The sequence below is a fragment of the Zingiber officinale genome, chromosome 11A, assembly GCF_018446385.1.
Source record: "Zingiber officinale cultivar Zhangliang chromosome 11A, Zo_v1.1, whole genome shotgun sequence".
NCBI lineage: Eukaryota > Viridiplantae > Streptophyta > Magnoliopsida > Zingiberales > Zingiberaceae > Zingiber > Zingiber officinale.
In genome coordinates this window covers 95,798,071-95,816,074 of record NC_056006.1, presented here as the reverse complement: position 1 = coordinate 95,816,074, position 18,004 = coordinate 95,798,071, and the positions used below count along the sequence as shown (strand labels likewise).

The window sequence follows — 18,004 nt, the reverse complement described above, 5'->3', positions numbered from 1 at the left end:
GCATTGAGAAGGGACAGATTGTGGTGGAGTTCGTTAATACCGGAGAACAGCGAACCGATGCGTTAACTAAAGCATTGCCAGGAGTGAAGTTAGCTGCCATGCGACAACTACTCGGCGTCCGTGATTTACAATCATGTCAGGATTAGGGGGAGTAATGTGAGAAAATAATCCCTCCACGTCATTAGTTTTTTTTTTATTATGTTTTATTATCTTGATAATTGGTTATTACTCAGTCTACCTATCTTTATGGATCTAGATCCTATTTTTATGGATCTCATCTAAATCCTATTTTTATGGATCTCGTGGTTCATGCTCTTATCATTTATGATGTTATATAAAGGGTTGTAGAGGCATGTACAAAGCATCTCGGTGTAAGGTTTCCTTTCATAAGTGAAATTCTTACTTGTCCTATTCTTCTTGTTTCTTCTTGTGTGCTGTGTATTTTGGATGTGCTATCCTATCCGATTCTAGGCCAACATGTACGTCTATAGTAATGTAGTGTTTCGTATAGCATCTCAAGTATTTTAGCATCTCGCGAACTGTAGCCCCCGAACATAGGACGAAGGACGAGTGCTCATGGAAGGGAACTGGCGAATCAAGAAGAGAGGTGGGTGCCTAAAAATAACTCAATATACAATCATATGTCGCTCCTTCGAGTCAAATTTAAAAATAAAGTCAAATAAAATCCACTTAAACGCTAGGTCGAACCTAATCAGCTTGGCCAATGATTTCTAATGCCATCAATATTATTATTTCATTATTAAAACGGTTACACGAGTTTGATTTTTTTTTTAAGAACAATAAAACTTTGTAAATACAAGTACCTAATTAAATAATTAGGTTTATTATAAGTATACGTCCATTATCCATATTATGCATACATATAGATAATCAGAGCTGGACAGGCTCGATCAACAACGACATGACTTGTTTCTGGGTTTCTCCATCCGAATGCGCATATCCATCTCCTTTTCCATAGAAGAATTGTGCCGCTCGAGGGATATTAATCGCCACATTCTGGAAATACTCCTCGAACGACGACGTCGCCACCCGGTTCCCGTTCAGCAGCCTCCATTTCGCCTCCATCACTTGCTTGATATGCTCACGGGCAACTGCCTCCGGCACCTTCCTCTCGTGCATGCAGCACTGCACCGCCTTCTGCACATCTCCTCTCGCCAGCTCATCCTGTACGTAGTGCTTAATTACTCGATCAAGGTTAATTATATTAAAGCCAGTTAATTTTGATATATATATATTTATTAATTAATTAATTCGTTGGAGAATTTTAGCACCGTGGAGGTTCCAAAATCGTCATGGAGTCGAAAAAGCACACAGGAGGGTTGCACAATGTAAGGGTAAGTAGAGAACTTATCCAAGTCCTCCTTCGTGAGATCTTTGCCCGTGCAATAAGCTGCCGACAGTATCAACGCGCCTGATATCGTTATCCATGCGCCGTCTAAATACTCATCCAGCGTCGGTGTATACCCTGCGTGATACCATCTGGCTTCCCTCAGGTACATTTTGCACAATTCTGCCCACTAAAATCAACCAAAAAGAAAGATAATATTCATATATATATAGTGTGACCTATATATATTAATGCTTAATTCGTGAATTACGTACTGCCCTCTTGAGGTAAGGTATTATGTCTACTCCCTTATTTCTCATGACCTCGTAGCCTGTATCATTTACCGTGTTGAAGACGGCTAGAAAACATAGTTTCATGTACTCTGGGAGCTTATCGATCGCGTTAACATCCCATCTGATCACACATTAAGTGCAGTGAAAGTATGAATATTGAATTAGAATTTAACTGATCAGTTTCTAGGTATTGATTAAAGTTAATTAATTACCTCTCCATAATATCAGTGAATAGTTCGAGCTCATCGAGCGTTCCGTACACGTCGTAAACGTCATCGATCATTGTTATGAAGGAATTGAACTTTGTTTGCAACTCCCTGAAAGCCCAGCTATCTGGCTCAAATGCAAACCCGACGGTCCACAAGTAGTTCTCGGTCAACCTGTCTCTGAAAAATGGCAGCTTCTCGGGTAGCCCGAGATCCGTCCACCATCTAATAATTATTTTTTGTTTTTCATTATAAGGATTAAATAACAAATTAATAATGAATTTATAAATGAATAAATATATACCTTGAGAGTTCATTAAGTTCTCGCTTGTAGATGTTCTGCAGTGCGTTGAAGTCCAACTTGGCCAACAAAAGAAGAGCAGGATCCATGGCGGGATCCCTTTGCCATGCCCCAATGAACCACTTCGCGTGCAATCGCTGGAATCTCCAGTTCAGCGGGAGCTCCAACGCGTGGGCCACTTGCTCCCTGATCAGACCAGGTTTCAAAGATCCTTCTTCCTCCAAGAGGTTCTTGAGGTGCTTGGTTGTGAACTCCCTGGCCTCGTGCAATAACTCCTCGCCGTCTTTTTCAAGGTAAGAAGCCTCGTACAAACTCAGTAATCCCTGGGTCTGGCTGCGGAGCCGGTCTTCGAACTGGCCTTTCTCGTCTTTAAATTTCTTGAATATATCTTAATATATCATTAACCAACAAGGTTAATTAATTATTGGAATTGAGGCGCGCAGTAGATATTGATGGCGCGGATCAGTTAGTTGTTAATGGCTCACCTTCGGAAACAGAGAAGCCGTTTTCTCTGAGAAGCCTAAAGAGCAGCGCTGAGGCGTGCAGATTGTCCTCGAGCTGTGAGCCTATGTCCTCGAAAGAAGCGTGAAACCCTCGCAAAGTGTCCTTGATCTCATCCTTGAAGTGATAAGCCACTCCGAGCTGTTGCAGGTGGTCGATGAGCTGAAGCTGCTCCTCCAATTGACCTTTCTTCTCTTCCATCAGTTTGCTAGTATGATTCTTGAGTAATTTAATTCTCTCAGCCTGGTCGTCCTCATCTGCCTACAATCAATTATATACTCAAATGAAGAACATTATAAAAAAGAAGAAGAATTAATATTAATGAATAATAACTGTGTGGCAAAGAGTGAGAGATTGAATGCGGTCGGGAGTCCATATGCTGGGCTGGTAATTCCCCGACCTCCTCAACGTCGTCGACGGAGATTGAGATTGCTCGGCCGCGTGGCATTGGATGCGTGGAAGGCAGCGCCACTGCTTGATGGCGGCGGCTGGACGGGAAAAACCGCCGAGGTCACCGCGAGAACCGAAGGTCGCCGAAGCTGCGAAAGAAAGGGAGATAGACATCTTAATTCAATGGCTTTTGTGTGTGTGTGTTTGTACGGTGAAATGTGGGATAGAAATTACTAAATTTGGTATGTTATTTATAGAGCAAATTGAATGGGTTCCTTCATTACAATATGATCACTGTTCAAGTCTCGTAGTTTTGTAGTCACGGCATTACGAGCATTATTCATATTTCCATATTCCAAGAGATTTTACCAAAAACATGTGTGGTATTTTTTAAATAAGATCTAATCCAATACTACGACACTTGTCTTTGACTGATAAAATTTAATATATAAATACGGATGTTGTCGTTGTTCAGAGAGAAAAAATTATACAGTGTGCCACCGCTGGTATTCGACCTTTTAATAGTTAGGTCAGTATATATATATATATATATATATATATATATATTGAAATTACTTATATTGTGGATGAAACATCTCACGTCTGTATAGATCCAGAGCATTTGGATTGCTCTGAATTTAGGCATCTAGATTCAAGCAAAAAGTTTTTTTTTAAATTTATTTTTTAGGGTATATTAGATATATTTAGTGTTTAAAATTTAGAAGTTGATTATCATGAGTTTAAACCAGTAAAGTTTTAACTCTAGAATTCAGTTTCATCTATATATATATATATAAATTACAAACCCTTCAGATACGCATTAAGAGTACTACGTCAATATTCCTCTCTTACTCCATCTATCTCTAACATTATCATACTGAATTAAGCTGTGTATCAAATTTCATAAAGAGTCTGTTCAATATTTATATAATATTTAGATATCGGGATACAATGCAAATAAAATTTTAAAAATTATTGTCTTAATTTTATAAATAACTTGTTTCAAAGATAGCGGGTTTTTTTGTTCATCGACCTTTTATTGTACAATACCTTTTATTTCCATACCAAACTCATGCATATTTAATAAATGGCTAGTGTAATCCAATACCAATACATATAACCTCCTCATAAAAACATAATAAATGATCTTTCTAATTTAGAAAAAGCAACAAAATATCTGCCCTATATGTTAAAAAAATCTGAGAGTACTGCCAGAATTACCAACAGAATAATATTCTAATCCAATTCCGTCGGTAGTTCAAAAAAATGAGGATTTTGGTTCGATCAGAACCCGGGGCTATTAACGGAATAGTGGCCCCGTCTAGATTTACCAATGGAATCAAAATTTTATCAGTATTTATCGATGAAAATACAATCCCATCGTACATTTACTTACGGAATTGAAATTCCATCGGTAAATGTCGACGAAATTTTAATTCTGTTGTAGCCCTGGATAAAAATTAGGGTTGAGCCATAATTTTCTTACATGCATAGCCCTCGTCTTCCAACGACAACCTTTCTCTCAACATTCTCTCTCTTAGGCAACATCTCCAGTATGCTCCTCTCTCTCTGTTGTCTAACGGCCGTGAGCTTGGGTTGCCGCTAGCTCATAGCCACGAGCTTGGGCAGCCGACCAAGCTCACGACCGCAAGCTTGGGCTGCCACTAGCTCGCGGCCGCAAGCTTGGGCGACTGACCAAGCTTGTGACCAGCAGCTTTGTTGCATCTGCAAGCTTGGGTGGCAGGCCAAGCTTGTGGCCGACAGCCGCGAGCTTGGTTGACCGCCAGCTCGTGTCCCTGAGCTTGGGCTACCGCCAACTTGCGACCTCGAGCTTGTTCTACTGACCGGTAACACGCGACCGCGAGCTTGGGTGGTCGGCTAGCAGCTCATGGCCACGAGGTTGGGCGGGCAACCGATAACTCTTGGCCGCGAGCTTGGCCGACCGCCTCCTCACGGCCGGAGCTTGGCCTAGGCGAGCTCACGACCGACAGCTTGGTCGGTTGCCAACTCATGGCTGGTGATTGGGTCGGCTCCTAAATCGCGGCTACGAGATCGGCCTACCACAAGCTTGGCAGCTGCTCCTTTGTTGTGATTGATTGTAGCTAATTTTTTTTTATATATTTTAAAGTATGCTGCATTTTCTACTCCTCTCTGGCTACTCTTCTCTAGTTGCTCATCTCCTAATATAATTGATTAAATAGTATTTACAAATAAGACCTTTAATTACAAAGACTCTTTAGTTTAAAATTATATCGGTGATTTATAGGTTTCTTGAATATTGAATGCATGATAATATATATTATTTGTGTGATCTGGAATCTAGGTTTCTTGTAATTAGGTTGATACATACTACAAGTTTAATAATGTATAAGCTTAATTTAAATTATATAAGTTTAATAATGTTTCAAATTGTATTCTCATTAGGTAACAATGTATATGAACAAAATTTAGATGTGCAATTGATTAGAAAATATATTTATTAGAGAAGATTCTATTGCTAAAGTTGAATAGTTTATAAATTTTACTAAAAGTTATCCAAAATATATAAGTGATGTCGAGTTACATTATCTGTGTAATCATTGTAAATGTAGAAATAAAGTCTTCCATTATGAGGATATCATGAAAGTATATATATATAGAAATAATTTTGTGTCAAATTTCTACAACGCAACCGGTAGTGTCACGGAGAGTATTTATATGAATTAATTGGGTCTTCTAGTGGTTCATCATTTGACACAACTGTTGTTGGGAAATTATCAACTAATGATATTACAATGCAATCAATGGTTTATGATGCGATAAATACAGTTAATTATTTCAATATAGATGAAATACCAACACCTTAATATCAACAACTATATGAAATATTAAAGACTAATGAAAGAGAATTGTGGGAAGATATTCCTTCTGCTCATTCCCAACTATCAGCTACTACAAGGTTATTGAATATGAAATCAGAACATCATTTTTCAAAAAGATGTTACGGTGACATATGTTAATTGATGTCAGAGTTGCTCCCTACTAATAATATAATGACTGATATCTTCTATAGTATAAAGAAATTGATTAGGGGGTTAGATTTGTTTGTAAAGAAGATTGATTGTTGTATAAACAACTACATAATATTTTGGAATGAAGACAACGAACTAATTGAATATAGAATTTATACTAACTCTTGTTATAACCATCTTATGTTGGTGCAGCGGAGGCCGGCAAGAGGGGGGTGAATTGCTGAAAACAAAAAGTAACTATACCCTCCTCGTTCTTTCAACTCAGTTAGTGCAATAGTTAACAAAATAATAAATCAATAAAAAGAGACTCAGGAATTAACCTGGTTACAACCAAGGAGGTTGTTAATCCAGGGCAGTAGAAGCGCACTAAAAGAAACTCTCCTTTGCTGAAGGCGGAGAAGCCTTTTACACTTTCAAAAGCTCAGAACTATTGCTAGGAAACACTACAGATTGAATGCTTGAGTTGTTATTGAATTCCTAGCTCCAGGGGCCTTTATATAGGTCCTAGAAATTCTATCCCGAGGCTCCAAGACGCCTCCAACGAGGGTCTAAGGCGCCTCCATGGGAGTCAGCGGATAAAACTTTATCCGCGCGTAGAACAGTCACTTTGACTGGTTGAAGGCGCCTTCAAGCTGGAGGCGCCTCCAGTCAGGTTGGAGGCGCCTCCAAGCTGGCAGCTCAGCTCCTTTGACTTCGTTTCCAGCTTGTTGCGACTTCCGATGCTCCGATCTTTTGAGTGATTGTGGCCAACCGAAATAGGGCTCACCCGAACCCAATTTCCTGCCTTCCTCGAGCAGCCTTCCATCCCGGCTTAACGTCCTTCGAACGTCGCGCACGCTCTTCACGCCCACCGGAGTACTCTTCCGCAGCTCTCTCGTCCTTCGGACGCACCGAGCCCGTCGGCTCCCTTCCCGTGCCGTCCTTCTCGCTAGCTGCTCGACTTCCTGTGTTCCTAAGCTCCTGCACACTCAGACACAGGGATCAAATACAACGCAGGACCTAACCAACTTGGTTGATCACATTAAAACTACCACGGGGTCCAACAATCTCCCCCTTTTTGATGTGCATCAACCCAAGTTCAAGTTACGGACAACATAGACATAAATAGTAATTTTAAAGGTAAATTACTAGACTAACAGGTTAAGTACAATTTTGCAATAAATAAAATTGCAACACCCTTTTTTTTTAAAAAAAAAAATTGCAATAAGTAAACATTTAAAATTTTATCTCCCCCTTGTTTAACTTCCCCTTGAACTTGTACCTTTCTCTCCCCCTTTGATCACAGCAAAAATGGGGTTAAGAAACAAATGACTTAAGTTAAGTGAAATGTATAGAATTTTTAAAAATATTCTAAGTTAAAAATGAATTCCAAAAATAATTTCTAAGTCAAATTTAAATTTTTGAGGTTTAAAAAATTTCTAAGTCAAATTTTTGAATTTTCAGAAAAAAAATTTCTAAGTCAATATGAATAAAAAAATTTCTAAGTCAAAATGAATTTTTCAAAAAAAAAAATTCTAAGACAATTTTTTGAATTTTCAGAAAAAATTTTCTACCTCAATATGAATTATTTAAAAAACATTTCTAAGTCAAAATGAATTTTTCCCCAAAAAAAATTCTAAGTCAAATTTTTGAATTTTCAGAAAAAATTTTCTAAGTCAATAAAAAAAAAATTCTAAGTCAAATTTAAATTTTTTTTTTAATTTTCACAATCTGACTTTTTAGAATTTTAAAAAGATTAAAAAAAACTTTTAAAGCATTATTTGATTCTAGTTTAATGCTTTTTCAGAAAGTTAATTAAACATTTTCTTTCAATATTTTAGCTTCCAGGTCGTAGCGAGGCACTAGGCCTTCTTGGTTATTGGAGCAACAACCACTTCCTTAGACAAAGCTTCCATAAAGAATTTCAATGTTTAATTTTCTCACTTTAAGCTTTTAATTTTTGAAAAATTAATTAAGCACAGATTTTGGAACCCAATAGAGGTTCCTTCCTACAAGATCATTCAAAAATCTAGGGGGTACATAGTTTCTTGGTATTTTTCTAAGTTGACCTTGATGCTTCCTTATATACCAATTTAATTTACCATAAGTTCTAATTTGTGACTTTGGAAATTTCTTTAAGCATGCATCATTTTTCAATTTTTCAATTTCTAATTTTAAATTTTCATTTTCTTATTTTAGATGATCATACATTTCTAACGGGCATGCTCTTGCTAAGTTCAACTTTAGTTCAGCATTCTCTTTTTCTAATTGATCTAACTCTTTAGAAAGAGACTTGATAAATTTGAAAGATTGAGTTGGGGTTAGATTGCGTACCTTACTTACCTGGTCTGGTGACGCTCTCCCTTCACTGCTGCTTTCTTCTTCTGATGTTCCTCCCCCTTCATCGATGCTCATCTCTGAGTTGGACGTTTCTTCTTTCTGATGGATGGCCATCAGTGCTAGTCCCGAGAATTCTTCGACTTCCGATTCGGAGGATGACGAATCTGACCAAGTAGCCTTCAGATTCTTGTGCTTGGAGGGTTCTGGTTTATTGTATTTTGGCTTTGCCCTTTCTTTCTCCTTTCTCTTTAGCTTTGGATAGTCATCTTTGATGTGTCCCTCTTCGTTGTAGTTGTAGCAGCGAATCGTCCTCTTCTTTCGATGATGCCTTTGCGATTTAAATTTATTAGTACTAAAAAACTTATTGAAGCGTCTTACCAGTAGTGCCGCTTTAGATTCGTCGACTGAGGCTTTGGAGTCAGAACTGTTTATCTTTGCCTTTAGGGCAATGTTCTGACTTGTCTTCTCTGCTCCGTTGGGTTCTAAAACTCGAGATTCGTGAAGTTCAAAAGTGGAAAATAATTGTTCTAAAGTACTTACCTCGAGGTCCTTAGAGATGTAATACGCATCTACTAAGGAAACCCACTCTGGAGTTCTAGGGAAGGCGTTGAGCGCGTACCGGATAGAGTCCCGGTTGGTTATCTCTTCTCCAAGGTTCGTTAGTTACGTTATCAGCTCCTTGATTCTCGCTTGGAGTTGCGCTACCTTCTCGCCTTGGTTCATCCGGAGGTTTGTTAACTGGTTCCGGAGGATGTCACGTTTTGCTAGCTTTGCTTCGAAAGTACCTTCGTGTAGCTCCAGGAATTTTTCCCAGAGATCTTTCGCTGAGTCGTAGCTTCCGATCTGATTTACTTCTTGTGGTGGTAGAACGCTGAGCAGGTGGAACTCTGCCTTTCCGTTGGCGACGAAATCGGCTTGCTCCTTCTTGCTCCATGTGTTTTCTTCTTTGTCTTTCGGCACTGCAAAATCATATTTCATCGTAATTAGAATATCAAAATCCGTTTTAAAAAATACCTCCATTTTGCGCTTCCATGTAGAGAAATCTCCGTCGAACTTCGGGGGATGGATGTTCGCGCCGGCCATTGTCTTGATCGTAGTGCTTCAGTTGGCGGTTAGTCCTTCTGAGGCGATCAGGCTCTGATACCACTTGTTGGTGCAGCGGTGGCCGGCAAGAGGGGGGTGAATTGCTGAAAACAAAAAGTAACTATACCCTCCTCGTTCTTTCAACTCAGTTAGTACAATAGTTAACAAAATAATAAATCAATAAAAAGAGACTCAGGAATTAACCTGGTTACAACCAAGGAGGTTGTTAATCCAGGGCAGTAGAAGCGCACTAAAAGAAACTCTCCTTTGCTGAAGGCGAAGAAGCCTTTTACACTTTCAAAAGCTCAGAACTATTGCTAGGAAACACTACAGATTGAATGCTTGAGTTGTTATTGAATTCCTAGCTCCAGGGGCCTTTATATAGGTCCTGGAAATTCTATCCCGGGGCTCCAAGGCGCCTCCAACGAGGGTCCAAGGCGCCTCCATGGGAGTCAGCGGATAAAACTTTATCCGCGCATAGAACGATCACTTTGACTGGTTGAAGGCGCCTCCAATCAGGCTGAAGGCGCCTCCAGCCTGGCTGAAGGCGCCTTCAAGCTGGAGGTGCCTCCAGTCAGGTTGGAGGCGCCTCCAATCAGGCTGAAGGCGCCTCCAGCCTGGCTGAAGGCGCCTTCAAGCTGGAGGTGCCTCCAGTCAGGTTGGAGGCGCCTCCAAGCTGGCAGCTCAGCTCCTTTGACTTCGTTTCCAGCTTGTTGCGACTTCCGATGCTCCGATCTTTTGGGTGATTGTGGCCAACCGAAATAGGGCTCACCCGAACCTAATTTCCGGCCTTCCTCGAGCAGCCTTCCGTCCCGGCTTAACGTCCCTTGAACGTCGCGCACGCTCTTCACGCCCATCGGAGTACTCTTCCGCAGCTTTCTCGTCCTTCGGACGCACCGAACCCGTCGGCTCCGTTCCCGTGCCGTCCTTCTCGCTAGCTGCATCTTCCGCTCGACTTCCTGTGTTCCTAAGCTCCTGCACACTCAGACACAGGGATCAAATACAACGCAGGACCTAACCAACTTGGTTGATCACATCAAAACTACCACAGGGTCCAACATCGTACTCGCATACCAAGGAAGAAAAAGAAAAATATTGCTTGAAAAGTGATGTATGTTAGTGCAATCGACCTCTAGAATTTTGATGTTTGTTTGACAATATGCTTAATAGATCTTAGTCAAGATTGACCTAGTCGAGTGTGAAGTCTTGTCAGATCAAAGTTGATTAGATGATTGACAAGTGGTGAGTAGTCTACCGAGTGACTGTAAGTGGTGAATAGTTTACCAAGTGACTAGCAAGTCCAAGTAGGTCAAGGTGACCTGATGTTTAGCAAGAGAAAAATCCTAGGGAGAAGTAACCCTACGTACCTAGGGGAGGTAATCCTAGGTAAAGAGAAAAATCCTAAGGGGAGGTAACCCTAGGTAATGAGAAGTATTGGAGAAGTGAACTCTAAGTAAAAGTCCTAGTGAGAGAAATCAGACCCTAATAAGTGAAGCTAGATGGTGAAGGCCCTAGTGAGTGAAGTCGTGCAATGGAAAATCCTAAGGGGAGGTAATCTTATGTAATGAAAATCCTTGGAGGAGTGAACTTCAAGTATGTGTGACCAAATGGTTTCCGGTCAACCGTGTACAGTTGATCGGACCAATGAATTTTGGTAAACCTAACTATAGTTTTACCAACACTATTTTACATTACTATTATTTGTTGTTGTGCTAATTTAGTATTGCATCAGATGGTTTCCGATTGACTATGCACGGTCGACCGGACCAACAGATCTTGGTTAATCTAAGTTTAGTTTTATCACAGTGTTTTGTATTACAATTATCACTATTGGCTAATGTAGTATTGTAGGAAAAGTCTTAATGGATCAGAGATTAGACACTAAGTTAAGAAAGTCCAAACATGTTTGGAGGACTAATGTTTGACAAGTATGTTGAGGTAAGCAACTGGAGTGGAGCAACGGTGAGGTCGTGTTCTGAAAGGAACAACCTTAAGTCGCTGATCCAATTGAAGAAACTGTGAAGGTTTCCAAATTAAGATCAAAACAGTTTTACTGTCAATTACTACTCATGCATCATATATTCTCACTGTGCTAACTTTGTTTTGTTGGAGTATTTGTTTAACTCTATTTTATAGGAACTGAAGTTATCAGTCAACCGAACACCATGATCAATTGATCGAACTAGGTTTATACAAAATAGAGATCAGATCACTCCAAAGCAAACATGGAAGCCAAGCCGATCAGTCGACCGAATTTGAGGATCGGTCGACTGAACAATTAATGCATTAATGGAGAAATAATGATGAATCTCTACGAATAGGGAAACTGCTTTGTTCGGTCAATTGAACAAGATGATTGGTCGACCGATCAATAAATGCTCATAAATATACGAAGATTAGATCTCAGCGAAGAAGGTAAGAAAGGGTTTAGTCAACCGATAGGAGGATCAGTTGATCGAATGGCTTTTCAGTCAATTGAATAAGGCTTATATAAGGGGAGCTCAAGGTCCAAGACAAGTAAAATAAATTTTCAGTTCATCTCTGTGCAAAACTATTATTCATGCTCTTACTCTACGCTTCATCTTCACAAGCATACTGTTCCATCAAGAAGTGTCAACAAAACTTTATCTTCTACCTATTGTCGGTATAATTTTAGTAAAGCTTGCATTGTTTTATTTTCTAAAAGATAGTATGTTGTTACTATCTTTTCATTTGTACAAATTACTTCTTTCTGAAGATTTTGGAAAGAAGAGTTATAATGGATTATCCATCGGTACAATCAAGGACCGCAAGTATTGGAGTAGGAGTCAACATAGGTTTCGAACCAAGTAACTGAACAAGTCTTATTATTCTGCTACACTCTTATTGCTTTTATAATACAAAAGAAAAAGTTTTAACAAGCGATATTAACCCCCTATATCGCTTCTTTTCGATCCATTAGTTCCAGTAGGGACAAACCTTAGATACTGATCCAACTAAAGAGACCAAAGGAAGTTTCTAAGTTGAGATCAAGATAGTCATTACTATATCATTCATGCATACTATATTTGCACTAATCTTACGCTACAGGTTTATGTTGTAAATCTATTTTGCAAGTACTAGCTATAGCTAAATAGTTTAAATGCTTAACAGAAATCTAACCCACATTTCTAAGTAAAAATATAGGGGTATCGAGCTCGGATCGTAATCTCGAGCTCCTAGGTGGTCTTCTCGTCAGAATGATACTGTCATCCGACTTTAGCCAACTGGAGAGTCTTGTACCACAGATGATGCTCTCTATGATCAAGAATCCGTACCAGAACCTCTTCGTAGATAACGTCAGGCTGAATGGGAACTGATACATCTGATAGAACATGTGGTGGATTGGATACATATTTTCCCAGCATAGACACATAAAATACATTGTGAATGCCTGCCAGAGACGGTAGTAGTGTCATACGATAGGCTACCGCTCCAATCCTCTCCCAGATCTGGAAAGGCTCAATGTATCATGGAGCTAGCTTATCTCGGAGACTAAATCTCTTCACCCCTTTCGTCGGTGAGACTCTCAGAATTACATGGTGTTAGTGGAGAACTCCAGGGGTCTCTGTCTCTGATCAGCATAACTCTTCTGGCGGTCCTACGCCTCTAACATTCTCCGTCTAATAGTACGGACCAACTCTACCCCCTACTGAGCTCTATGAGGTCCTAGCAGCTGGGCCTCCCCAACCTCCTCCCAGAGGGTGGGTATCCGACAAGGCCTACCATACAATGCTTTAAACAGTGTCATATGGATAGTTGAATGATAGCTATTGTTGTTGACGAACTCTACTAATGCCAGGTGATTCTCCCAGCCGCTTCTGAAATTCATAAAGCAGGTCCTCAACAAGTCCTCTAAAGTCTGGATATCCGCTCTGGCTGCCCATCTGTCTACGGATAGAACGCTGTACTGAAATGGAGTTTGTGCCCAAGGACTGCGGCAGACTTTACCAGAATCGAGACGTGAACCATGGGTCTCTATCCGGTATAATGCTCAATGGAACACCATGCAATCTGATGATCTCTCGACAATACAGCTCTGCCAATCGATGTAGCGAATCAGTCTTCTGAATCGGTAAGAAGTGTGTGCGGATTTGATTAATCGATCAACGATCATCCAAATTGCGTCATGGCCTCGTTGTGTCCTAGGCAATCCTAGCAAATCCATAGTCAGACTAGACATCTAGCTACAAACTCTGTAATATCTTCCTTCATGTTGTTCCATCAATAGGAACGCCTCAAATCTCGATACATACGGGTTCCACCTAGGTGGATGGTAAATCGAGAGCAATAAGCCTCCTAAAGTAGCTCCTCCAAGATCGGAAGATCGCCCTGACTTCTGAGGCTGACCAGAAACCCCAGAAGTACCCTGACCTGGCCGACTGCGACTACTCTGCTATTGTCCGGTCACCTGTGCCTGCTAGATCTGTCTTGATGTCTGACCCTTCTGCTTCCTTTTCTTGTCCGGAAATACTCTCTGCTGAGCTGACTCAATCATGAGGGCTCTATCCAACGTCTCTAAATAAGATGAACTCCCGAAACCAGCAAGCTTTACTTGCAGATGTCCATCTAGTCCTTGGATAAACTGATGCATACGGGAACTGTCCTCAGCAACTAATTCTGGACAAAACCTAGCCAACCGATTAAACTTAGCATTGTACTCTGTCGCCGAGCAGTTGTTCTGTCGCAGACTCAGAAAATCCTGTCGACGAGCCATCTGATATGCATGTGAGAAGTAGCGGCTCTCAAAAGCCTCTCTGAATCTGGCCTAGGTGATGTTCTGCTCGCCTATGATGGATCGCTGCGTAACCCACCAGGTGTTGGCCTCATCATGTAAATGGAAAGCAGCCAGCTTTACTTTCTCCCACTCGGAGCAAGCCATGTAGACGAAGGTCCGCTCCATGGTCTCTATCCAGGAATGAGCCGCACTCGGATCAGTCTCTCCTCAGAAGAGTGTGAATCGACTCTTCATCGACTCTGTCAGTGCTGGGATCCGAGCTCGTGCCGCGACTATATCAGTGAGGTTATGTATGGGGGCTGGACAACGACGGAATATCTCCTGACGGCAAATAGGTAAAAAGGTAATTTTATTATTTTAGTTACTTGTAGTAATATCTGTGATATAACTTAACATATATGAGGAGATCTAAACATATTTTTTTCGGGACCTAATATTTATCCCCGTAACCTAAGCCATACGAGCTCCGAAAAATTCCCTAAAAATTTCTAAAAAACTCGAAAAATTCCCTTATGATTATTCGCCCTTTTCGGTATTTTACAATTCTATTTTGTTGAGATGTATAAGGATATGAGAATGCTTGATGGTACCCATTTTCTATGCAGAATTTAGTAAATCTATGTTTTTTGAATTCTTCACCGTTATCACTCATAATTCTTTTGATTTTTTAAGTCTTTTTCATTTTCAATTTATTTACAAAAATTTCTAAATATTTCAAATGTTTGTTCTTTATGTTTTAAGAATTTTATCTAAGTGAATCTTGAATAATCATCAATTATTACTAGATAGTATAAGTTTCTATTTATGGATTTAATCCCATATAAGTCAAATAAATTGAAGTGCAGTAATTCAATTATTGAATTAGTTTGAATTTGATTATTTGGTTTGTGGGTTGATTTGGTATATTTTCCTTGTTGACAAGCATTACAAATTGTTAAGTCTAAGTTAGGTAGTTTTGGTAATCCTCTAACTAAGCCATTTAGTTTGGTGAGGTCTCTAAAGTTAGTGTGGAATATTCTCTTATGCTACAGCTAGGTTTCCTCTTTTTGTGTCAAGTGATACTCAAGTGAAGAATCAGCTAGGTTAATTATATAAATATTATTATTCCTAAGTCCTTTTAATCTTATTGTATGGTCTTTCATATGTTTAATTAACTATTTAGTGGATGTAAACCTAACTTTATATTCTGAGTTACATAATTGACTAACGTTGAGTAAGTTAAATTTAAAATTTTAATGAGTACTTTATTAATAACGAAATTGGATTCTAATTCATTGTTACCTATTCCAATTACCTTCAGTTTGTCGTTGTTTCTAAACATAACTATTCCTACTCTTTTGAAGGTTAACTTTGTGAACATTGTTTAATCCCCAATCATGTGTCAGGAGCAACCACTATCTCCATTTAAATTCCAGAAAAAGATTAGGAGAAACAACATTTCAGCTCAAGTGTGAACTTATTCGAACTTAATTTATTTTGATTTTAATTTAATTTATTTTTAATTTAATCCTTATTCATCTCACCCGTTTAAGTTTTTAGACAAGGGGTCCTATGATTTTGTGAGATGAGTTATGTTGTATTTCAGGGTTTGGTTTAACTTCTGTTAGATTCAAGTTTAACTTTGGATTCAACAAACGAGTATTTTTTGGATAAACTTCTAAGTTGTGGCGAGTCACCTGGACATCATTAGAGTAACCACGCCTTTAAAATTTTATAAATAGTCTTACCCACTAAACTTAGTAACAAAACTTTGGTCTGACTAGCTAAAATTGGTATGGGGTAGCTTCAATTAGTTTCACTAAGCCAAATGCATCAGGTCAAAGTCATATCTTCCTAGACATGCATAGACAGAGTTTTCATAACCTACTATCATCCAAAACTTCTCCGATACTATTACGTCTGAGCTCAGTGACATCGTAGCTTCTCCGCCTACTATCTTCTTGATCAAGCCTACTTTCTCTCTTTTATCTTCATCCTAGTATTTTGATTTTCTCATTATTGATACTCTACACCAGTGATTAATCTAGATAATTAAATTTGTTAACAAGCTAGTACTCAATCACCAGTCATTGTGGGTTCGTTATCTTTATTACTTAACGATATCTCCGTGCACTTGTGGATTTATCACACATCAATAATCCTCTAACTAAGTCATTTAATTTAGTGATATACCTAAAATTTCTATGGGATATGCCATGGACAAGTTTTCTTTTCCTTTGTCAAGTGACACTTAAGTGAGGAGCTGGCTAAGTTTATTGCATAGATGTTATTTTACCTAAATCTTTTAAGTCTTATATTATGGTTGTTTGTGTGCTTGATCAAGCATTCAAATGATAGAAACTTAACCTTATAACCAAAATCACATAATTGACCTATGCTAAGTAAATTAAACTTAAAATTTTTGACAAGTAGTACTTTTTGAATAACAAAATTAGATTCGAGTTCAATATTACCTATTCTAATTACCTTAAATTTGTCATTATTTCTAAAGATAACTATTAATAACTCTTGAGTCCTAGTTTTGTAAATTTGGTGTGATTTCCAGTTATATGTCTGAATCAACCACTATCCAATATCCACTTTCATTCCTACAAAAAGTAGGAGTTATTATTATTACTTAAGCTTGAAACATTAATTTTTAGTTTAATTTATATTCAATTTAAGTTTCAAGTTAAGTTTAGATTTAAGTCTAGTTTAGACTAGATTTAAATTTAATTTAAGTTTAGATTAGGTTTAAGTTAAGTTTAGATTTTGAATTTTAGTTAAGTTTAGATTTGGTCTAATTTTCAATTTAAGTTAAGTTTAGTTTAGGTTTAATTTTGAATTAAGTTTAGTTTACTTTTGAATTTAAGTTAAATTTGGATTAGGTTTAATTTTGTATTTAAGTTAAGTTTGGTCTAGGTTTAATTTTGAATTAAGTTTAGTTTGGATTAGGTTTAATTTTGAATTTAAGTTAAGTTTGGATTAGGTTTAATTTTGAATTAAGTTTAGCTTGGATTAGGTTTAATTTTGAATTTAAGTTAAGTTTGGATTATTTGAATTTAAGTTAAGTTTGGATTAGGTTTAATTTTGAATTTGAGTTTAGTTATTCATCTCACCTGGTTTACATTTTTAACTAAGATAATCCTATAATTTTTGTGAGATGAATTGTGTCATTTTTCAGGGGTTGTTTTAACTTGTGTTAGATTCAAGTATAACTTTGGTTCCATCAAACAAGCTTCCTTGAATAAGCTTACAGGCTATGGTGAGTCACTTGGATATATCATTAGAATAATTACGTGTTTTAGACAAAGCTTTTCAATTAATCTCACCCAGAGGATTTAGTACTAATCCTTGGTCCTAACAAGTTAGAACTATTCTTGATTTATTTAGTCCTAATTATCCAAGTGGGTAGGTTATGTTCTTGATGTTCCAACTAATTTGGTGTCTCCCTCTAAATCATATAATCTTTATTTTGTGTTTAAGTAATGAATTTCACTTTTAGGTATATAGTATTGATTTTGTCCTACTTGCTTGGTTAGGTAAGCTTTCGAAACTTATGCTTTAGTTTATTTTTTATTTTGACTAACAAGTTAAATAAATATTTTATTAGTTGAGCTAGATTTATTTCTGAGTCCAAACTTGTTGTATATAGCTCTTTGGGATCTAAGTATCATATTTAGATATTTGAATCTTATGGTGACTTTTTCTAGAACTACTCTAAATTTCTCAACTTCACATTTCAAGATGGAATTTTCTTTCTCAAGTTTTGCAACTTGAGTTGAGTTTCCATGTTGAACTTACGTAGTTGAGGAAT

At 38.2% G+C, this 18,004-nt stretch overlaps 1 protein-coding gene across 1 annotated transcript; it reads right to left on the bottom strand.

Annotated features, from left to right (window-relative positions):
- Window positions 1-828: 828 nt before the first annotated feature.
- On the bottom strand, window positions 829-3,242 carry LOC122032115 (terpene synthase 10-like). The gene is made up of 7 exons (XM_042591369.1): window positions 2,983-3,242; window positions 2,634-2,910; window positions 2,152-2,536; window positions 1,854-2,072; window positions 1,624-1,762; window positions 1,293-1,538; window positions 829-1,185 (listed from the first exon to the last, which is right to left on the bottom strand). The coding sequence occupies exons 1-7, from the start codon at window positions 3,211-3,213 to the stop codon at window positions 892-894; spliced, it is 1,791 nt and encodes a 596-aa protein (XP_042447303.1). The 5' UTR covers window positions 3,214-3,242; the 3' UTR covers window positions 829-891.
- Window positions 3,243-18,004: the final 14,762 nt, after the last annotated feature.

Bases quoted from the DNA above. Each gene is read 5' to 3' on its own strand.
- LOC122032115 (XM_042591369.1), bottom strand. From the start codon at position 3,213: ATGTCTATCTCCCTTTCTTTCGCAGCTTCGGCGACCTTCGGTTCTCGC. The intron at 1,763-1,853 runs GTAATTAATTAA...ATGTGTGATCAG, and splicing joins TTCACTGATATTATGGAGAG to ATGGGATGTTAACGCGATCG. The intron at 1,186-1,292 runs GTGCTAAAATTC...CACTACGTACAG, and splicing joins ACGATTTTGGAACCTCCACG to GATGAGCTGGCGAGAGGAGA.